Here is a 24,327-nt window from a genome sequence, read left to right as displayed (position 1 = left end):
TTCAGGTAAGTTTTGTTATTAAAACACAACCAAAGATATGTATGGTAATTTGCTAAGCAAATAAAGACCTAGTCTTTGCTGGAGAAGGGGATAAGTTAATTGGAATGGCATGATGCAACCCTGAACTAAATATAGATAACTGAGAAACTCCAAATTCCTGTAATACAGTAAAGTCAATAAGAATTCAGTGTCAGGAAATTTCAGCACCTTTTGCAGATGCCACAGGAAATGAACAGAACACCTGACTGCAGCTTTCTGAAGCAGCTGTTTATGCACAATAGAAAGAGCTCTGCATAGAAAAGAAATTCACTATTTCATTGGATCACATGAATGAATTTCAACTGCACTGCGTTGTCCAGATACAGGAAGAAAGAATCAGATTATTATCAGAAAGGCTTTTATCTCATAGTCACTGGTCTCTGTATGATCATTAGTACAAGACACATCTGCTTGAAGACAACGTACATAAGACTTCCACTTGAAAGATGAAGAGGATTGATGTCATCCAGAATATCTTAACTGTAGTATTTGTTGCCCTTAGACTGTGAAGCCACTGAGACAGGCAGCCATGACCTCACTACGTAAGACACCAAAGCAGTGATACGTATTTCTAAATAAATACATAAATTGTCAGTAATTACCAAACCCAGGTACCTTTCTTTTGTTCTGTACAGGTCTTTTTAAGAAGTCATACATCAAACATAAGTTACCATGTGCATATTAATTTAAGAGTGTGATGTGATCCTAAGTTTCTCAGATTTAGGAAGAAGGACCTACTTAAACCTTTTTCTTTATTTTAAGCACCACAAAAACACCCAAAGACTTTTAGCCTCAAATTTTGTTAGAACATTAAGTAAAACAACAAAGAGTCTAAGAAAATGCAGAAGTTACTAAACAGTACAGGACTTGCTCTCAGGTTTGGTTTCAATCACCTCAGTACTGCAGATGCCATGGCACAGGCCTCTCTGGCTCTTTACATCACCAGAAGCCTGTGTACTTCCTCCCTACTCTTCCTCAGGGAACTTGTGTCTATTTCTTGGTGACTGAGCTCTTAACTCCCATTACCTTTTATTTGCCTTCTAATCACTGAAGCATGAAACCTTCTCTTTCCCAAACAGTCACTATTCACTCCTTTTTCTCCAGGAGGCTACATCTGCCCAAACCACTCACTCTTTCTACATGAACGTAAGACATTAATATGAAAAAACAGCACAAGAGGTACTGTCACAGACATTTTTCAAGCCTGCAGCAAAATCAATACATAATGCCAGAGTGCCAGATTAACAGCAAGCTGACAAACTGACACCAGAACGGGAAACACCGAAAACCTTCAAAACCAGTCTCAGCACTGTGTGCCTTCTGCCATGTGTCAGTAATGGGCTTCTGTTCAAAGCCAAAATCCTGTTCCTCCAACCTACCTAAGAGAAACTTCCACATCAGACATATCTCGCATTGTAGGTCTGTATGCAAGCTGTAGAAAACAAAACAAATCACATTCAGATGCTGCCTAGTTGGGACTGTTCTGCTTAAAACAGGAAGAAAAAACCATTAAGTCAGAGGTATCCTTCTCTGAAAAAAATAAGCATCCTTAAGAAACAAAACAGTTTGTCAGAGGAATAGGCATAGCATCTGCAAAAAACAAAAGTACAACCTGGAAAAAAAACTATTATAAAATTCTGTCTGCTGATGAACACAAGAGAACAACCAAGTGAGATTATGAGTCAGACGCCAAAATACTATCACAGTACTCAGTGTCTTACTATCATCTCATCAACTAACAGAATTCCTTGCCTAAAGTATCAGAGAGATGTCAAAAAAGCACAACCAAAAAAAAAAAAACAACCCAGTACTACCAACAGACAAGTACTACAGAGAAGCAGATGTTCCCTGTAAGACTCAGGTCTGTACCATTTCAAAAGACATCCATTTTATACGCATTAGGGAACAAATCGCTGTTACAATAAAAAGATATTACTGAACTGACAAGTCCTCATTTTATGCAGAAAGTAGAGAGCCTAGGTTTTGCCACTGAACATCTTTGTGGTTACTTTCTTCTCTTGATTACGCATTCCAAAAATCTCCAAAGAGTCTTACCTTTTAGCACCCCATCACAGGAATTTTCAATATCATTTGACATTCCAGATTCTTGTATGGTAATGTGTCTGTTTTGAACAAAAAGTGTATTTAAGATTTCCATTTTGCACAAAAGCAGAATTAATCTAACCAGTTATGTAAAATTAAAGTTCTCAGTAATACTTTTATCTATGGACAGAATCCTTACGTACAACACTGTTTTAAGACTGTTCTTAAGTCTCTCTTTTGGCTTCTTATGTCCATCCCCACAGATATACACCTAAAGACGTTAAGTAAAACGAAGACATTTCAAATCCCAAAATTATCTCATTATCTCATTTCACCTTTACCTAAAATACTGAGAAGGGAAATCTTCTCTGTATAGCAAATAATGGAAATACCGTGCTAATGAGCCAATTCATCAGTTCCTACAAAATGTGATTTATAGTAATTTTATATTCAACACAATTTGCATAATAATGAATTTCAAAGACGGTAACAAACATTTATTCACAGAAAGATACTTACTTCACCTATTTTAAAGATAAGTTGGGAAAAAAATAAGTATTTCTCCTTAGAAAAGCTCAGAATGTAAAAATAAATGTTAAAGTATTATATATAGAATATATAAAATAACAATGTCATCATCACAGATTTTTGGAAGCTTGTACCTGGTGAACGACACCAAGTATAATGACAGCAAGCTGCCTAGTAAAATGGAACAATGAATATTTGCAACAACCTAGTGGAAAGGAAGAAGTTCCCCAAGAAGTAACTTGGAACTATACAAACATTCAGGCACAGATATCTATGTATATACACAAGATATTTTAAGAAGCAGAGTTTAATAAGTTACAGCAAGTTTGCAGAGAAAAAAGGGATTTTTATTAGATGCAGGCTCTCTGTAGGCTTATTGCCTCTCTCCCCCACATTTTATGTGAAATACAAAGTTTGAGTGATTTTTGCCTACAACAACAATTGACTTTCTTTTTCGTAAAATTGCAGTGCAGACAGCTCCAGAAAGCTGTTATCTTCATAAACATTGCTTGAAACTGAAAATATTTAACAGCATCAAGAGACTGAAATCTTCATGTTCAGGTCAAAAGCCACTTCCAAATCTTTACCAGATTCTGCTAATTGTGTAGTGTGAAATAGTTACAGAAGCTAAGTTCTTATAAAGAAGGTGCCTAAAACACATACAGAAAACTACATTTATTACAGTACTTGGCATTTGCTCACCAGCCTGACAAATCTAGGAGTGCAGACAGAACCAGAAGTCAACACACTTTAGAGATCTAGAAATGGAGACAGACTAGAGCATGTCAGAATGTGGGATGCTCTTGCATGCTGCTGCTGATTAAGTTTAAACAAACCTCTCTCTACAGCACAAGTTACACAAACCACAGTGTTCAGTTTGCTATTTTGCATATGAAAAATGGATTCAAGTTTAGGCTTCTTATTCAAGAGGAAAACAGTAAAATGCAGCAGTCTCCTAAGAGCACGAATGGCTGCTGACGTGCTTTCAAAGGTATCCACTGAACCTACTAGTTCTGTTGGGATGAAAAGAAATACTGGCTGCCACTTAGAGTTAAGTGTCTAGATTCCGTGCATGGGAGGAAATAAATACCTCAGATGATTGATTCAAGAACCTGCACTGTCAGGAGTCACTTAGGGGTAGGCAACAGAAAATGGCAAACAGAAGTATATGTGAAAACTGAGTTTTGCTGCCCCACTCAGTCTGCAGGTCCACAATCCTCTCGTTGATGAGTGGCAACTAATGCCTGGAAGTGTCCAGCACTTGCTCTTCTCTTCTTAAAGAGCAACCACCAGAGAAATAACCATTCCTACTTATCCTAAAGGTCAGAGCATGCTAACTGAATCAAACCATTCAGGACATACACACACAGAGCCTTTTCTGAATCTTCCTGGATTAAGAGACAAGATCTGCTTGTCCTACTTAAACCTACTTGTTCAGAGACATCAGTTCTGGGCACGTGCACAAGCGCAATTACAATAGTTGGGAAACTAAGTCAGATATCTGTAGCGATGTTAGGTGCCTCTGGCTATTGGGTGCTTTGTCAGTTTGCTTAAAAAAAAAAAAAAAAAAGAAACAAAAAAAGAAACAAGCCTTATTTGAAGTTTTGGACCTCAATCACTGTTGTGACCAGTATGTTCTGCTTTTGAAGGACATGTCCTCTCATTATCTGAAATGTGGAAGCCAAAAATTATTATTCTGGAATTTTCATAACTAAAAATACCCCTCTGGCTTTTAAGGTCACAAACAGTCAAAGATGAAAACTGTCATTGGCTAAACACGTCTTGGTGTTTAAATTCAAAGCTCAAACAAAATGGATCCACACTAATAGTCACACATCCACAGGGGCTAATAGTTGCCACTGAATACTTGTCAGTTAGTGACTCAATTTGGTACATCCTCCACACAGTTTCAGTGCTTTGGTTTCACAATGAAGCTTGAATAAAAAGTATTACTTCATTATAGCAACTGTCATTTTGACAAGCTGCTAGATCTAAGATTTTTGTAGCTGGAAGAACACCACAAATTAAGGCACCAATCGTTTCCTTTACAATTACAATCTAACTGCTATTAAACTCATAAGTAACACTCAACACATTTTAAAAAACTTTTTAACAACCCAGCTACACTTTCAGAATAACTTGCTGCTAGCAGAAATACAGGGCAGTGAGAACTTTTAGTCTACCGATGCCAGACTAAAATACCAGTACACAAGAAGTCATGTACTGAAGTCCATCCCCATGCATACATGCACTAAAACAGTTTTAGCAAAGATTCAGATTCTTCCTATCATCATCTGCCTACTCCTATTAATCTGAAGGGAAACCATAACAAAAGCTATGTATTGATGCAGTTAAAGAAAACATTCGGCAACAACCGCCATGTGCAGCCATTAAGTGCTTATATTGCTCTTCTACTTAAAATCACCTAGATTACATTCATGTAGAGTGTCATGGCTAACATTAACCAAATGTTAAACAAAACATGCATCTAAACTAATATTTATACAAGTTAGAGATGGTTTACAACAGTGCAGTTCTGACTCGCTGTTCTACGTGGCCAGATTGAAGTGGCGTTACAAACTAATATTGCAATGAAGCAAAACCGAGTATGCATAAAATAAGAAGCCAAACAAGAAAACATAGACAATACTCTAGAATATCTGTAACAAAAAAGGACATTAACAGAAACAATATTTTACTTTAAAATACGTAGTATGATGTGAGCATAACTCTACCAGCATAATCACTTTTTTTGGTTGGTCAAACAAAGTTGAAGTCCCAGTTGTATCTGGTAAATACTAACAAAATAAAAAACAACAGTAGGAACTGGCCATTATCTGGTGATATCATAAGCTACCTGATAAAATTGTAAGGTCTATTGCCTTATTTCAATATTCTCATATTCAGTTCATTAATATGTTCCTGACTTAGCAACTATGATTAGTCACCGTCTAATGGTCTTTGCATTAAATTATGGAAGGTAAAAAGCAAAAATAGACAATTTTGCTGGCTTCTTTAGCAAATTAAGGGGAAATTCTAAGAAATAAGAACCATGCATTTTTATTTTCTTTGGCTGATGGCAAGCAAATTCAGCAGATACCAGGAAGAAAGTTGAAATATGACTTCAAACAAGCTCAGGCTTCGTCTATCTAATGGTTGTGATGTTACTCTAACTCAATGTCATTACTAAATAAAGGGAATATTTTTCCTCCCTACAAAGTACTTACAAGATCCAACAAAATTTTCAGTTAGTACTTATACAAATAGCAAAACTTTACTATGATAACCAATACATGAGTTTCAAGGGCTCAGAAGTTCTGGTCTTCCATTCTGTGCAACGGCTGTCTGGACAGTCAGTTGGAAACCATCTCTGAACAGCCATTATTACCCTGGGGTAATACGCAGTGCATACTCATTCCGTTATACTGTGTATATAAGATATAATATACACCGTACACAAAATGAATACTCATTCTAATAAATCTACTATGATACAGCCTAGCTGCTTCTTAAGAAGTTGGATGCTCCTACTGAAGACTTGCCCTGTTCTTCAGAGGCTTGTTTTGGCAGAAGTGTTATTCTATTAACAGTGGAAAGTTTTATATTCTCATGTCTAAAAACCTGTTCAGCACCTCAAAGAAGATTCCTTTCCTCTTTTGCACATGGGTTTAATGAAGGGGAAAGGATAAGGAGAGTAAAAAGTTAAAAAAAAAATGAATGTAATTATAAGATGGTACAATGTTGAAAATAATTAAAACATTATTTAAAATAAGATAACATAAAGCCACCCAGAAAGAGCAAAGGAAGAAAATTAAAACACCCCTTTCAATAAAAAACCTAATCTTCGGAGGAAAATCTTGTACTATTTCTGTCTAAGCTTTATGTTTTTCTTCATAAGATGAAAAATTTAATCTTAAAACTCATTTATTAAACACAAGTATCAAAGCTTAGAGAGAAAACAGACCAGACAGTTGACGAGTTCATCTATCCCACGAAGGACTACTACCTCTTTTACAAAAGTTCTTTTCTACTTTAAACTTCTCTTCCCCCTTCAGTGACTTTTATGATCATGTCAAAACACAGAAAAACATTAATGCCTAATAATTTACACCAGGAACTTGCTGAATGAAGATGCAGGATCATAAACATCTAAAATGTGTTAGTCAAATTACAGATTTGAAAAATATTCACATGTCTGGGGACAGAAGAAAAGCAGGGAAGGAGAATGGCAGAATGGAATATTACTGTAGAGACAACCATTTACTCATACAGACCCAGCAAAAGAATAAGCTACACCTAGAAAGCAAAAAATATTTCTAAGTATTATACCACTTTACAACTAAACAACTACCCTCAAAGGGATATCTGCTATCTCAAGTCAGATATTTAAAAATATTAAGTTATTTATTAAGAATATCACTTTTAATTAGCTTTGTTTCTACTTTCATATTTCACTTCACTTGGTCTAAACCAATTCTTTAGGACTACATTTTCCTTCAATTCAGAGTTTATCCTGGTTCTTATGAAGAACAAATTAATTGATTTGCATTCAGAATACTTTCATACCTCAATCAAATTTTGACACTTAAAATCAACCCAGAAATTAGTGAAATTCTGTAAGGAAGCCTGACCAGTACAACCAAAGTATACTGATATGAGAACAAAGTACTTAGGATTATGGTAATAAAAAGAATGCTATGCATACCTAAAATTATCATCTACTGAATCTCCGTTTTCTGAGATAGCAGGATATTCAGGCTTAAGATCCTGCTTTTTGTCTTTAATGCAGATGCTAGTATAGGACGCCTTCACAGGACAATTTTCAGAGTCTGCAAGTGCAAGCTCCTCTCCATTATTGGTTCCAAAAAGGTCAGGGTCATCCTGAATCACATCAATGACAAGAACATCTTCTTTGTAAGCTTCAATAATATCTGGAAAATTTTGACTTTTGTGTTGTGAAAGATTCCCTCTTGATTTGCTATCATCATTTATTTCTAATGCAACAGGGAGATCAACTGCATTCCAAGAATGATCAGGAAAATTAGATTTTAGTACACATTCAGTACCACGGAAATCAGGCACAGATGACTCTAGTTTGTCAAGAAAAGGATACGGATATAAAGAAAAATGTTCAGGGAGCGCAGACATCTCATTTGAAAGGTTTTCAGAGCCATCATGCTGAAAGTCCTTACTGTTGATCTCATCTGCTTTTTTCTTCATGGATGCTATAGATGTAGCATCACTTGCAATAGGAAGAGGCTGTGGTTCCGAATTTACAAAAAACGTCTCTTCACCTGTTTTCTGCCTTCTTGAAACACTAGTGCTGTCAAGAAGTTCTAGTGGACTACAGGTTTTTCTTTCAAATGAACGGACAGATTCCAATTTCCTGGATTCAGGTTTGTTTCTGCATAAAGGAATTTTGAATTTTGTCAGGTTTCCAGTGTTTAATACTTTCATTAGCTTTAAATCAGAAAATGTCTGGTTCACTACCGATGCTTTATGGCTGAAGTTTATTCTGTTTGTGTTACCTGTAGGTGTACCATTCTGCACTGTCATTGACAGGTTTCTTTTTGTTACAGCTCCTTTATTTTTATCTTTTTGTTTTGTTGTAAAATTCAAGGTTGCTTTAACTTCTTGCACATCATCATGGCTAAAAGCTGTGGCACTTCTATCCATATTAACAGGTGATTCCACATTTTCATTCCTTATTCTCAAAGTCTCATAAATATCCACAGAAGAGGATTCTGGTGTTTCAAGTGAAGTCAGACATTTGGTATTTGGATCCATTATTTTATGCGTAGATTCTTTGTTAATTTCTGCTGATGACATATGCAAGTCCAGCTGTCTCAAATTCCCAGTCACAGCACTGTTTCCTACAGCTTTAACATTGCCTTTATCAGAGCATTCCTTGAAGGCAGCCCTTAAAAGTCTTTTTCCTTCTGAGATGGACCCATGATTTTTATGCACCCATTCAGAAGTCCTGGCACAAGATTCAAAAGGCCAAGCATTTTTACCAGTCATAGGTACTGTTCTTTGACAGGTACACTGCTGCGCTTTCTTATTAACTTTCTTCAATTTTTCATCTGTCTTGCTTTTGTGACAATTGGAATCATCATGGAACTGAGCTAGCACTCTCAGGCTACCTGAAGCAGCAGAATGATGTGCCACACTGTTTGAATTTTCTCCTTCAGCCATTACAGAGGGCTCAGATGTCTTCTTAAAGCCGTCTTCAAATTCAAGTAATTTGGTACTATTCTTTCTCCAGACTGATATATTTTGTGCTTCACGAGTATTTTTTCCTATGTGAAGATTTGATGTACGATCATGTGAAGCTGACAGAGTAATTTCTTTATGATTTAGTCCTAAGACTGCAAAGGAGCTTGACATGGCAACTGCCGCTTCTGTTTGTAACTCACACTCACTGCATTCATTAGCCACATCTGTGAAAATATTCTGCACTGCTGATTTCTCAGTGATTTTCATCTTTTTTCTACGCTTTCTACCAATATTCCACTTTTTTCCTCTTAAACACTTATTGTTTTCACTCTGACAGCATGAAAAACACCCTTCTCCATTTTGAGGTTTTTCTTTATTAAACAATAAACCACCTTTTATGGATGATCTCTCATTTTGCATTCTACTAGTGCTGCAATTCATATCACCCTGTTCTACAGTACCATCAGGAAAAACATGCTTTCTTTTATCCTGGGCTACATGGAAGAATCCACTTAATTTATAACTGCTGGTAGTTCCACTAGCTGAAGACTTCACAAATGTATTGATGTAACTACAGGCCTCTAATCTCACAAATGGATTCTTTTCTGTTGCACAGAGCAAGCCGTTAAAATGGCTTAGGGCATTTCTACAACGTTCAGCATCGCATTTTGCAGGTACATTTCTCACTTTTTCAGCTGTAGACACACTACAAGTTTGCAAGCACTTGATTTGATCAATTCTGGGTTTCCTTTTTTTATACTGCACACCAGACTTTTTTGTTACAGGATGGCATAGAAAGTTCTTGCTTTGAGTCCCACCTAAAGTAGGAGATCTAGAGTAGTGAGGTTCCTTTTCCTTGGAATCTTCTGACCTGTTTCGATCTGTCTTAAGCTTCTTCACAGCCTGTGTACTGGAGTCTTGCTCAATTGCTTTCCATTTTTCCTTTGCTGATTAAAAAACAAAGAAGTGTCATTAAAGAATACGCTAAGGGAAAAAGAATACCCTATTGCAATGTTTTATAAAGAGAACAAGAAACATTCAAGGCTACCAACAAACATGACACTGTATAAGGCTAAAACATTTCTGTAAAGTTTTATCATTTTTTTTTTAAATGAGCAGTATTAGCAGACTTACAGTAACAAATCCTTTGTCTTCAGAAACAAACACGAAGATGAACAGAGCCTTAAGGCGTCATAAGGACCTTGGAAGTTGTGTATTTAAAACATAGGTGGAAACCAAATTAGAGCAAGTCTTGCATGAAAATGCAGATGCTGTTTGCACACTCAGCCTTAAAATCTTTTGTTTACGCTGTAGATTCTCTGTACTAGGAAAGCTTGTTCATAAGAATATAGTAGTTTATTTCAGATATATAGTCCAACCAAATGCATCAGACTGTTCAAGAAGATCCAGTAACACCGCAGGACTTGCATTTTGATAAAGTACTACTTTTTATTTAAAAGCAAATACAGATTATGTAAAAAACTGTACATCTGAAAATTTCATCTGGAGAATGGACTCAAGAATGTACTAGTAGAATGTTGGGTTTTTTAGATCTTAGTTTTCAAAGTAAGAAAGATACAATTTTAATACCTCAGTTTTTCAGAATATGGTTTCTAGATAAAATATTTATTAATAATAACCTACAGCAAATATTTGTCATTTGAATGTACCCACTTTGAAAGTAAAAGGAATGTCTTTTATACAACTGTCCTGAAAAAAAGAAAGACTTTTAAAAATCCTCTTCCAAATTGTTCCAGTTTGATACAACACTCCCTTAAAACACCAAAATACAATCTTTGCTTCTACATCTTTTAGGATTTCGCAGAGAATAGCGACTAAAAAGCAAAAAGTTCTGAAAGCAAAAACCAGCACCCTATAAAGGCAAGCACTAAAACAAGACAGCACATATTCAATAATAATCAAATAATATACAAATGAAGAATTGACTATATTTTATTTTGGCTTTGCTGAAACTACTGCTTCCTTTCCTGCTTGTGCCTGACCTTCTACACATAAGTGAACTGACCACTTTTGAGGAGAAAAAAAAAGAAAAAAATTTCTTACTCGGGGCCTGTTGCTGCCAATACCCCTTCCTCCCCCCCCCCAACAGTATCTGGTCTCCTCTCCTCTGTGCTAAAGAACTGCTTTTCTCTTTCAAGAAAAGCCTTTCATCTTCCTAAAAAGCTGTTTTCTTCTAAGACTGGTATTCACAATACTGTAAAGCAGACCCTAGCTCTTATCTCTACAGTTCTTGAGCTAAGTTAGCAGCCACACACTAACAGTCACTTTGAGATAGGGTACAGGCCACTTGTTCCTGCCCCCATGACTTTGTCCCACACAAACACATCTGCAAAAGAAAAATAATCTCCTGTTTTTTCACTTTTTAATGAGATCTTACTGCAGCACCAGTCCCTTGTCCTGGGAGCCCAAATTCTGCACCTGTACTTCTACAATGGGGCACGAGTGCTTACCACTTTCCCCCAGGCTGTCTGCTCCTTTCTGAGGCTTTGAGCTCTGCTGCTCTTCTTTCATGCAATGCTTGTGCATCTTTCCTCTGGCTGTTGGCTGTTCTTGGCTATGCAGACCCTGTAGCTGCTGTGACACCAGTGTGTTTCTGTCCCTCTTCCTCAGACTCACAGCTCCTTTCTTGGACTCTGGACACTGTGTATGCAGCTCCAGCAAGGCACACCTACCCATCTCTCTGGGACCTTGTAGTTTTGGTTTCATCAAAGACGTCCCGCCTTTCTTGCTCAACCATCTCTTTCCTTTCTCCTGTGTCCCTGGCTTTCTTGATCCAATTAAAGAACACCCATTCAACTTCCCTGGTGTATCTACCTCTTCCTGAGGTTCTGGTTCAGACAAGGATTCCTGAGTCCCCAAATTCTTCTTAAGATCTGGAATTTGCATATTCAGTATTGTTATAGAGTCAGTGCTTTTCATTTCAGTACTACACATTCCCTTTCTGGGTTGCAGCACCTCTGGTTCTGGCAAACAGGAAACGTCATGTCTCTCTGTGCTCTCAATTTCCTCCTCTGAGGATGGGATTTGTAATTTTATTTCCATAAAGGAATATTTGCCTTTTTTCCCTGAGCTCCCTGAACTCTCTTGGAAACCTGAGAGGTTCAGTCCTTCTGAGCTACGTTCTTTCCTTTCAATCCCTGCTGAGAATTTATTTTGCAAAGTAGTTCCTGAGAAAAATAGCTTTTGACCTTGTCCTGTCCCTCTCCTTACAGTCTCTTCCCCGCACGCTGCTGCAGCTGTGGTTGCTGCCTGCCCATCTCCACATACAGCAGTGTCTGAAATTGGCAGAGCTACACCCTTGTTGCTTCTGGCAGCCCTCCTGCACTGTTTTTTACGTGGGAGTCTCCGGCTACTCTCACGCTGCTCCTTCTGCATGGGCACAAGAGGAGCAAATTGCTCATAGGCAACGCTGGAGAGCACGGCAGGTTGCAGACAAGAAGATAAGGGCTGCTCAGGTTTTCTCTTTAGTGCCAGGTGAGGACTATGCTTGGCTACCGACCCTTTCCCTGGCTCACCTCCTACCCGGACCCCCAGAGAGCTTGGGCTGGTGACCATCCTGTCAGCCGACTTCGCCTCGCTGGCAGTTACCACTTTCCCTGACCTTAACTGCGGCATCATAGGAGCCTGGAGACAGCAACAAAATCCACAAAATCCACTCACCAGTGCACCTCTAACAGCACCCCAGGCAGACGGAGGGCGGGCACAGACCCGACCAGGAGGGGAGCACACCCTCCCTCAGGCTACGCCTCAGGGGTCACCCCGGGGGAGCCCAGCCTGACGGAAAGCAAGCCCAGGCCGCCTGGGTAAAGCCCACGGCCACCAGCGAGCCCCCCCCCCGCCCTCCCAGCCCGGAGCAGCCCCTCACCGCGGAGGCGGGAGGAGGAAGGAGCCCCACACCTTCCCCGCCTCAAGGACCGCTGCGCGGCCGCCCATGCCACGCAGGCCGCCGCTTCCCGCGCCACCCCCGCCGCCACAGCAGCCGCCCAAGCCACCCCCGCTCTCCCCTCGCCCCGTCCGTCGTCCACCGATCCGTCCCTCGACGCTTCGCCTAAGCCCCGCCAGCGCCGCCTGCCCGCAACGCGCCGCTGGCCGGGAGAGGCGGGCGCCCTCCGCGGGCGGTAATGGCGGCGCGGCCGGCGCAGGCGCAGGGTGGGAGGCGGCCGAGGGCGGTGGCGTGAGGGAGGCTCCGAGGCGGGGTGAAGGGGGGACGCTGCGGGCCCAGGCGTGCTGACACTCACGGGCAGGAGGAGAGGGGTCGCCGCGGCTTCGCTGTGCTCGTCCTCTTGCCGGGTCTTGTCGCCTTCATGGCGGAAACCCCCTCTCCTGAGGCGGTGCCGAGCACGGGGGTGGCGAACGCTGCCCCTCTGGGCGGCAGAGCTCGGCCGGGTGGTGGTTTCTTGGTTTCGGCTGTGGAGCCTTCGTGCTGCTCCCTTGTTGCCCGAAGCCCCGTGCCCCAGGGGTGAGAGGCCACCAGGCCGGGCCACGGCCGCAGCCGTGGGCTCCTGTGTGGAACCACCAAACCCTGCCTGCGCAGCACCAAATGGCGGCAAATGCGCAACTCGCCCAGAGCTGAGGGTCGGGTAGAAAAAACCCCAGACTGCCCGGCTCACCGGTTTCTTCAGGTGTTTCATCCACCTCCGTGAAGCAGCATTACCTCCTTTGTCCACAGCACTTCAGAGGCTCTCCAAAATTGAGGGGCGATACGCTTTTTTACATAACCGTAGCTTACGGAAACTTTGTATTTCAAATAACACATAGACAGGAGTTAGGGAACAAATAGCTCAAATAGTTAGACTGTTTAGTCAGAAAACAGCCAAAGTTGGTGTTTGGGCTTTGAATGTGGTGATAGTTTCAACAAAAATGGAGGACACCAAGGCTTCAGGACCATTCACTGCGTGATAACGTGAGCACGTGGAAGTTAGCTTACAAAAACAATGTTGTACGAAGGTTGAATCTAAATGACAAGTGCTATGAAAATCATAAATGATTACACTTCATAAGGTGATACTTTAATGCCAACAATGCGATCAGCAAAATCGCACGTGGTTGATAAATGACTGTGTCGTACAAGCAGTCCCTTTCTGTTCACAGGTGGTCTCTGAGCGATGAAGTGCCTTATTCAAATTCATTTCACCCTGGCTTAGTGCTTGGTGGTGTTCACATTTCATGCATCCTAGTTTGAGACCCATGCACAGAAATAAAGCTTTTTTTGTCACTACTTTATAGAAAGTGCAGTACTGTGGATGTAAGTTGAAGAGTAAAGGCATATTTTACCAACTGACGTTGGCTCGCTATGTGACTTCGGTTCATGTTACTGACTTTATCTCTGTTTCTCCATCTATAGGTAGTGATAATACATCGTTGTCCAAATAAAGACAGAGAACACTGGATTTTCAGCAAAAGCCCTCCATAGATGAGGAAAGAACAGGCAGGCTGGGAAGCCATTAACTTTCTTTTGCTTATCATCTTAGGTTGCACATACGTGCTTAAGTACAACAAAAAGTCAGCAAGTGGCTAACTAAAGCTAATCAAAGCAAAAAATACAGATTTCTTAGGCAGTTTCTCCCCCAGCTCAGTATTGTGCTTCAGGTCCTTGGGACAGAAAGGACCCAATAAAAGGGAGTTAACTAACTGCACAGTATTTATCATCGTCAGTGTTCTGCAAGGCTAGTATTACATAAAACATTCGGCTCTGGCAAAATTTAACCTTTTCCAGTTCAAATATAACCTTCTCCAGTGTGTAACGTAGTCTTTTAATTTAGATAGCAAGACAAGAAAGAAAAAGATATGCCGAAAAGCAGTAGTAAAGGAAATCTGGAAGAACAGCATATGAATTATCTTACTGCTCTCCAGTGTAATTTTTAAGATTTGAGTATTTAGTCAGTTATTTACAATGATGAGAACTCTACTCAGACCAGATTTTTATGAAATGAATAAAAAATGTACTTGAAATGAGTACTAATTAAAGACATTCTTCATGAAAGTCCTTTGAAAAAAGGGCTAGAGCCTCAGAAAGGATATTTTGAAGCAGCTGTGGATTATGTTAAAAACCAGATTGCATTCAGTTTACAATACTGCTAAAAAGAGGTAGTATAAACATTGTCTTGCAAAGTGGATCAATTTAACCATCTTTTAAAAATACTTGAAAGAAGAGAGAATTTTAATACATAGACATATCATTTAAAGAAATTCTGTGTCAAGTGTTTATTAAAACTGTAGGTTATTAAAGTGGAAATAATTTTAAAAAATCATATAAACAGCTTAAGGGGGAAAAAGGAGTCATTTTCACATTCCAACAATATTTGAATTAGTAATACTACAAGGAAATGTTTGAACTTTATTTTAAAATTATACCTTGTTTGGAAATAAAGATAAATTGTTGTTTCTCTTGAGTTTTGTAAGTCCTGTATCTCAATGCCATATCTAAATTTTAGAACTAGTTGAACTTTTGCTGATCTCTTGCTTTGTTTCATTTGTTTCTTGTTCATCCTAGACACAAACACTGTAATAGAAATATGAGGTACCAAGTGTCTGAAAGTAGAAAGGGAATCCTGGTGCCTAAAAACATTTTTTTCCAGAATAATCAGTACACTCAGAGATGCCTGGCAGTTTTCAAGAGGGAAAAAGGAACTTGTGTGACTACATTCATGTAAAGTCCATGAAATTATTATTTCTTTCTTCTCTCAGAGGAGTAAGCGTGTGCATTTAGCCCCCTAAGTAATGTAGTTTACACTACTAGTGTGGAGAAGTTGTGGCTGCAGATCTAATGATACATTTGAGTAACTTTCCAAAAGTTTTTGAAGGATTGAAATTTTGATTGATTATGTGTAAACACATAAACCAGCTACATAAGTGAGCAAATCATACAAATTTTTGAGTGGGCTGTATTTCAGACTTTGCTAATACACTCATCTAGCAACAGGAATTAAGTCGTCTTTTTTAGCTAGGGAACTGAAAAGAATTAACTTGAAAATGAATTGGGTTTTTTGTGAGGCAATGTGAGAAAGGTCCCCCTGGACCACTTCTTTTTGCACTGCTTACATCTTCATGCTTGGCTGAGGGATAGATTTGTTATCTCCAGCAAACCGTAGTGGAAAGAGTTTGGCTGTGCTGTAATAACTGAGACTGAGCTCTGAAGAACATGCATAGTCTGTTGCATTCCTAAAATGCGCCAAATTAATCCCTTAAATAATACGACCAAAATGAAACAGGGATGAGTTTTAGTCCAGTATGTCTAAGAAAGTATCCTTTTATAACCCCAAGGATTTATTTATTAGCAGATCTGAACTATTGGTTTTGCAAAGGTAGCACCCAAAGATAGTAAACGTAGATAGGATTTTTAAGTAATTTCTTTACCCCCTGCCTTCATTTCAAACACATAGGTGTTTTGGAAATAGGTGTGTTGCTGATCTGTTGAACTAAGGACTTTTGTCTCAAGCCGTTCATGTATATCCCTCTAAAACTGCCTTTGCTTTCCATTCCCAGGCACTTAATGTGGGAGCCACCTTTGACATGACATCTAATGAGAATCGTGCTAACTGCCCTTGTTGGACTTGAGGTACAATGTACGCATTCGACTCATGTCCTTGGTAGCTCAACTGTACAGATGTTGATCCAGTTTATAGTAGCAGATGTTTGTCTGCTTGTCTACCTTGACACTATGAACTCCGTTAGACAAGGGCCAGTACGGTGTTGAGAGCAGTGGAAATACGTGACCTGTTTTGTGAAGTAGCTGAGTGATTAGACTACATGGTGTCATGATGGTAGACTAGGTGAATCCAGTGAGTAGCTGGATATTTCAACCTTTATTTTGGTGTCTGTTTTTATTATAGAGTCGTACAGGGTAGATTAAAGTAACTTCATTTTCCACCAGTTTAAAATGAGACATTGGAGGAAAAAAGACAGCTGGTGTATTTCATAATGAACCATCTGGCATTTCTTGGTAGATCCTCTGATTCCTAATTTACTACTGAATTGTGACAGCATGAAAATCAAAATTATTGATTGTGTGGAATCAGTGTTTCCCTCTGGCACATTTTGTGCTCCTTCAGTTTCTGTCAAAGGATAGGGGTAAGGACCTCTCACACTGAGCTTTGCAAAGCTTGAAAGTCATCTGTACCACTTGCCTTTTTTTTGGTAATCGTGCTGCTTGACATTTATTCTGGAAGACCGACTTTCCAGATGATCACATCTGATCTGAACCTTACAGAAAGTGGCACTAATCGATTTTAAGATTAAGGGAACTGCTGTGGTAGGTTTGTATTCTGTTTTATTCCCTTTCTTTTGTGGCTCTTTTTTAAACTTCCACTGCTAGGAGTTCAAGAAATAAACTACCTAGCTACCTGGAAGTTGAGATTAAAAAAACACAGATGCAGTAGAGGATTAAGTAGTCAAATAGGAGACTACACATACAGTTTCAATTGATTTTAAAATTCTCTAAATAAAGCATATCTTTGCTTTAACTAGATAGTACATAACCATGTACCTACCACTAAATCTGCCTTTAGAATCAACTTCTTTTAGTGGCTGGATGAAAAAGATGTTGGACTTACGAGGAAAGCATCTGCACACCAGCAAGTACATGACACCTCCATCTCGCTGCCAAAAAGGATTATGAAATGTGATTTCTAAATGAGAAAATTAAAAAAAGAAAGGGAAAAAGGAAGTGGAAGTTGAGTAAATCTGAGCTAGAAAAGCGTACGATTAGAAACAGTAGGAGTGGGGTAAGGTATAGAGAGAATGTAATAAAACAGTAGATAAACAGGGAGAAGAGTGCTAGACAGAAATCAGACCAAAAAATTGTCAAATTTCTTCAGAAAATCACCCTTAAAAGAAGAAAGGAGAGGTGAAGACAAAACACAGTATTGGGAGACTTCTCAGTGGTTCAGACTGACTGAAGAAACAGTGGAGGGTCATCTTCAGCAGTGCTCCTAGGAAAAGTAGAGAGAGCCTTGAACTTTGAATGGTGACAGTGATCAATTGCAAACTAGAATCCAAATCTGAATCCGAATTATTGTTGCTGTTGGGCAGTGACTGGCTCCTAGGTTCAATTTCTTGTGCTATGGTCATCCATTAAGGCGTAAAATCTCTGCTTAATAGCGTCAAGGTGGACGCTCCACACTTTGTGGAGCCTCAGAATAACTTGCTGTGTCTTTTTTTCCTTGGGTGATTCATAGACTCATAGAAAAGACCCTTAAGATCATCAAGTCCAACCGTTAACCTAGCACTGCCAAGTCCACCACTAAACCATGTCCTCGAGCACCACGTCTACCCGTCTTTTAAATACCTCCAGGGATGGAGACTCAACCACTTCCCTGGGCAGCCTGTTCCAGTGCCTGACTGCCCTTTCAGTGAAGAAGTTTTTTCTAGTATCCAACCTAAACTTCCCCTGGCGCAGCTTGAGGCCGTTTCCTCTCGTCCTATCGCTTGTTACTAGGGAGAAGAGACCGACCCCCACCTCGCTACAACCTCCTTTCAGGTAGTTGTAGAGAGCGATAAGGTCTCCCCTCAGCCTCCTCTTCTCCAGACTAAACAACCCCAGCTCCCTCAGCCGCTCCTCATAAGTCTTGTTCTCTAGACCCTTCAACAACTTTGTTGCCCTTCTTTGGACACGCTGGAGCACCTTGATGTCCTTCTTGTAGTGAGGGGCCCAAAACTGAACACAGTACTCGAGGTGTGGCCTCACCAGTGCCGAGTATGGGGGCACTGTCACCTCCCTGGTCCTGCTGGCCACACTATTCTTGATACAAGCCAGCATGCCATTGGCCCCCTTGGCCACCTGGGCACACTGCTGGCTCATGTTCAGGCGGCTGCCAACCAACACCTCGAGGTCCTTTTCCGCCAGGCAGCTCTCCAGCCACTCCTCCCCCAGCCTGTAGCGTTGCATGGGGTGGTTGTGACCGAAGTGCAGGACCCAGCACTGAGCTTTGTTGAATCTCATACAGTGGCCCCTTATTCATCCATAAGCATCCGATCACTCCACATTCCTCAATATATTATATGGTTTGTATATATAGTTTTGAACCTGAGGAGTGTATTTGCAGTTACTGCATGTTTTCAGAACTGGAATGTGAGTCTTTTAGAGCTGCAAATCTAGGAAATGGCTGCTGCTTACCTCTTTTTTTTTTTTTTTGAGACAGTGTTACTGTCTAGCAATGAAAGTACCTTTTACAGTTGATGAAACATAATTGTTTCAGCCATGCTGACTGTATTGAGCAATGTTCTGATTAAAGCTTCCCCTAACCAAAGCAGCATACAACCATTTAAAAACATATGCTGACTTTACCACTGAACATTTTCCCAGTGGCATATCCAGGGTAATCTATGGGAAGAGTTTTGACATTATTGGTTCATGTGTGCAACAAATTGCTGTGTAGGAAAGGGGAGAGGAGACCAGAGATTTACCTACTTTTGCATTCATCTGCTTACCTCCTCATATGTAATTAATTATGCTATTTGAAAACAACAGAAAATGATCTTCAGATAAACCAGGCACATACTAGGTGCTGTAGTGAGGGTTTGAGGTAAAATTCATTGATGCTGAGTTGAAGCAAGGCACCCATTCAGCAGGGAGTTGCATGCAGCATAAATTCTTCAGTTAATATCGACATCACTTGCATATCTTCATACTTTGATGAGCTGAGTGGCTGGGTCATAACCTCTAAGTGGTATCTCAGCTATTTGTATTCTGCGTATGAGAAGATAGGTTCATTTAAAATTTAAATACTCTTTGCCTGTATGCTCTGCTGCTTAACCAGCATTTGGGGATGGAGAATTTCTTTTTCATCTCTTCGCCCAGATAAATATTTTTCTAATCAGCAAGAGGATTGTTGATGTGTTTGTGATGGCCCAGGTTCCATACTGTGTTAACTGCAAGAGTGTCCACTATTCTGCTTGGCTGTCATCCGGTGGGTCAGACTGAGCACATAAGTAATTATGGAAAGTGTTATTTCTGGAGTCAATGTCCCACAAACAGCAACTCTGTGACTGCAGAGAGCTGATCAGAATGTCTCTGTACCTGTCAGGTGTAGACAAATATGTAATTACTGAAGAAATTAGCTGTTTCACTGTTAAAGGAGGAATTATTTGCTGGACTGCCCTTCAGCCTTGCCACTTCCTAGAGCAATTCCTTTGACTCTAAATAGATTAAAAACTCCTTTAATGATATAATACTCACAACAGCTCTGAAAACCCATTATGAGTCATGACTCCACTGTAGGCTTTCTGCATAATATTACTATTACATTGATAGAATCCTAAAGTGAATAATATTGTATTCCTGGTGCCCAGGCCAGTCGGCTGAGGATGGTTGAATGAGCCATATCAAGTGCTAGTTTCACGAAGACTTTCTGAGCAGAGACTGTACATGGATGGTTTAAAGACTTTTATTCATGACGATAATTAAAACTGTAGTTTCACTGCTTATTTGGCATGTTGCTCAACATGAGAACTGGAGTGCTTTGCATTAATCATATTGTGATGATCAGGTGAGAAGTGAGGTTACACATTCACACGGCGTAGGGTGCAGAAATCAAGAAGAGTAGGTCTTCTCTGATGTTACTGTATCTATGCAGAAGTACCTTCCTTGCACCTCAGGAGCCTCTACTTTCAAAAGCTTACTCACCTGTAATAAGGCTGGCAATAAGTCATAATTCTCAATTAATAGCAATGTTGTTGTCACCGTTCAACAGACAAGTGAGAACAGCAAGGCAGTCTGCTTCCTTCTCGGCTGCAATGATGGTGTTGCACTTGCTGTTTGTGTGCCTGTTTATGTCAGTCATTCCTTCCTGGCCTCTGAGTAAGTATGAAACATTGGGCAATTCTGTCTAAATTTGACTGTGGTGGGATAGAGACCACAGAGCTATTAAGTTCCTGCATATTTCATGAAGATGGACATCCACATAGATGAGAAATTGTCCATGGAAAGAAAGGCTCACCCTTTATTAAACATCAGAGAATCCACAGAACAGAGAGATGTCAGGTACCAGGTCTTGTCCTGCTGCCTACAGAGCTACTGATTATAAGCTCTTGAACAGGGTTTCAGGCAGGACTTGCTGTCAGGGGACACCTTGCTTACGAGGAGACCTGTTGGAGGGGAGAGAGCTTCCACGGGAATTATGCTTGCTAGCCTAGCAGAGCTTCGTGACCAGAAGGCCCTAAATATTGTTCTTGAGGATTTCCTAAAGTTGGGGCACACAGGCTAGTAGCTGCAAAGTGGTGTTAACCCCTATGTGGATTAATATGTTTCCATACGTAATGCATCTGAATGATTTTTCAGGACTGTTCCAATAAATTAATCTCTTCCTTGGTCCCTGTGAATTTACAGCAAAATCATTTTTACATATAATTTATGTTGTGTAATAGAACTATAAATAAATGTAAATCAATGATATCTTCATTTACATTAAAAGTATATAAGTTGCTCTTGTAAATGCGCAAATAGTTATTTATCTTTGCAGCATATGTCTGAGTTCCCTATTCTGTTTTGAACCTTGAAAAGAGCCAGGTAATAATTTGTATTCCTTTTGCGTGCTCCACAGTCTGAAAAGAGACAAGTGAAATCAGTCAGTTGCCTTATGTATGTGGGCTAAGAGTGATGCCTACAGGGATTCAGGTGATGAGGGCTAGGCAAACGCTGAACTGAAGCCTCTACCTGTGGCGCAGGATACACTAGGTACCCTGCCTTTTCCCCACCGTCCCATAGCATTTACATTTCATCTTCAGGTAGTGGTTTGTCACATAAATCTACCTTGTGGTCTTCCTGGGGGGGTGTTATCTTGTTCCTGGCCATTGAGGAAATGAAAAGATGTAACCAAAGACAAATAATTATTTCTGATCAGGAATCTGTTTGGGTATTTTTAACTAACATCTTTCCTTTGGTGTAGTTACAGACTTCTGTGAACACAATATGTTCCCTTACTTTATAGGCTGTATTTATTAAAACAGAAAGATGAATTAACAAATCGCTGCCTCATTAAAAAAATCAGGCACTACGCACAGCATTTATTTTTGACGCTGCTTTTTCAGAGACCTGTTTTCTGATACCCTCATCCTTCTCTTCCCTTTGCCTAAATAAATGTTTTCCGTGGAGTGAGATGGGAAGGAGGTTATTGTAAATAGTTCGGGGTCTGCGCTGAGTCCTTATGTTCGCTTTGGAATTTGTCGGTGCAGCTGGACGTACCGCACTGCTGAGGGGCTATGCGCCGGCTTGCGTAGAGCCCTGCGATGGGTTTTTTTGGTATGGCTTAACTACGGAGAAATAGCAATGAAATGGTCCCGTGCAAGTTGCTGCCTGATCTCTTAGTAAAACACCCTTGCACTCCGGCATGGCCTTTTGTCCCCAGCAGTCCTGAGCGGTGAATGCTAGGCAGAGACTGTCATTTCAGTTGGATTCAACTGGATATTATTAGCAGGACAAACGGACGCGTTGCTAAAATGTAAAAATGAGGCAGGTCCGTTCGGCACCTGTTTCTGGCAGGCAGAGCCCTCGGGTGCTAGCCTGGGGGATGCTAGGAAGCTCTGCCCTCGCTTCTGTGGAGCGCCGGCCTTGGGCTTTGAAGCCTTAGCCGATGTTTTAGCTGACCCTTCGTTTTGAATGACTGCCTGTGTTCCTGGCATTTGATCATGTTTTTCTCTCAATAAAGTAACGCAAGGATTTAAAGATGGCCTGAGAGCTGTTTGAAATCAATGGCCGGCCAACGATTTCCCTGACACCTATGTCTTCCTCTTTTATGTGCGAGTAGATGCTAAGGGCATACCCCAGTGTGAATGAAAACCAGTATTCATACAACAAATCCCTCCATGCCAGAACCGGTATGTTTGAACCCTCACCTCAGGTTTTATATCTGTTATTCTCTTTCAGAGCGACAGCTAACCTTCTCGACCAGTGCGTGCTGGCCCTGTGAGCTGGAGTTTGTGCTCTGCCACCGCGGCCAGACTTCACACACATACAAGCCTCTGTGTTTTGGGAGAAGAAGAAAAAGGAGAAGCGGGAGACTTTAGAGAGAGAAATACTGGCATGCTCTGTGAGGAGACGGCCATTTCTTCTTCCTCCTCTACTTGCTGCTCCACCATGCATGAAGCCTTCGAGCTATATAATACAAATTAGTACATAGCCTATGTGAAATAAAAGCAAACTAATACAGCACGCCTCATTAATTGGGTGGAGATTCAGAGATACTGTTCTGAAAAGGAATTACATCCACTGCAATAGTATTCACTAGAATGCACAGCCTATACATTTTTATTATCCCCTCTCATATAACCCCTCATTTATGTCATCCTTTTGGGGAGGCTTGCCATTTAAACTGTGGGCTTTTGGGTCAGGGACCATTATTCTGGGTGTCTTTGACTCGCAGAGTGAGGCACCAGCTGGTGGAGCCTGCAAGTTGCCCCCGTGCCCTGTACACGTGAGATTACAGCAATAATGTTTGCAGGGGCAACTAAACGAAGAATTTTATCATATATGGCCTTTAAATATTGACTAATTGATTTAGCACTTGAAAAATATTTGGGGCTTGTGGATTTGCCTACTAAAACTGTAAATAGCTACTGCTAGCAGTCTCCAGCTGGATTCGGAGAACACTGTTGGTCACAGTGACCTTCCCTCCTGTTCATTTTTAGTTACTAAAAGTAGTTGGAAAAAAGGATTAATCAAGAATGTCATTCAGATTATTCAAACTATAATAATCTTTATGTTAAAATGTACCTTTTGTGAAATGAAACCATTTTTATGCGGAGAAAACTAAACTATGTTGAATTAAAGTGCCAGAGGTTGTTATAGTTAGGTATTTATATAGATTTATACACTCAATTTTCCCTGCTATTTTATGAAATTCTCATGATAGAAATTGTTTTCCAGGATCAAAAAATGTTTCAGGAGAAATATAGGTTGTGGGTAGTAGATTGGATTTTTCAGGAGTGAATGGCTGCTCTGCTTGCAAATACCATCGTGGGGCAAATGACACAGCGGCGTAGTGAATTTGCAAAGCTGTAGACAGATAGTGATGAAAACCTAGTAATACTTTGATATGTTAATAACTGTAAACAGGAAGCATTTATTTGAAAACCATAATGGATGGCCCTTTCTTGATTGTCAGTCTATGATGATATTCTCAGTGAATAAAAAGTTAGTTCTCGCTGAAAATCTGAACAAACAAGCAGGTTTGCCTGTGCTAACTCAGTCCACTGGGATTACCAATAAGAGTGGAAAAGAGTTTCTTCAACAAATTAGATGAATTGGCTCTCCTAAGTGCATCTCATCTCTAAATCTGATATATTTTGTCATCTTGAACCACTTTACTGCATGCACACTGGTTAGCTGATACCGAATAATGCCTACAACTCCGTCAGGGGTTCCTGGGCATCTTTCTTGTATCTTTTACTCAATCTTTTACTTAAGATAATATCATTTAGTTCAACTCACTCTTACCTACATCTTACCAAGGGATACTTAGCTCTTGGAGGTCTTGTTTTGCTTTT

At 40.2% G+C, this 24,327-nt stretch overlaps 1 protein-coding gene across 1 annotated transcript in view; it reads right to left on the bottom strand.

The window, feature by feature from the left end:
* Positions 1–12,462, bottom strand: part of TOPAZ1 (testis and ovary specific TOPAZ 1) — a gene marked incomplete at both ends in the record, with an annotated part of 40,689 nt that extends 28,227 nt beyond the window's left edge. The window contains 3 exons of the mRNA XM_082310757.1: positions 2,095–2,162; positions 7,316–9,773; positions 11,298–12,462. Coding sequence (XP_082166883.1) covers positions 2,095–2,162; positions 7,316–9,773; positions 11,298–12,462 — 3,691 coding nt within the window. The remainder of the gene's footprint in view (positions 1–2,094; positions 2,163–7,315; positions 9,774–11,297) is intronic.
* Positions 12,463–24,327: the final 11,865 nt, after the last annotated feature.

Source organism: Platalea leucorodia (genome assembly GCF_965183815.1).
Source record: "Platalea leucorodia genome assembly, chromosome: 1".
NCBI lineage: Eukaryota > Metazoa > Chordata > Aves > Pelecaniformes > Threskiornithidae > Platalea > Platalea leucorodia.
Note: the sequence above shows the minus strand (reverse complement) of the source record. Positions and strands in the feature narration are given on the sequence as shown.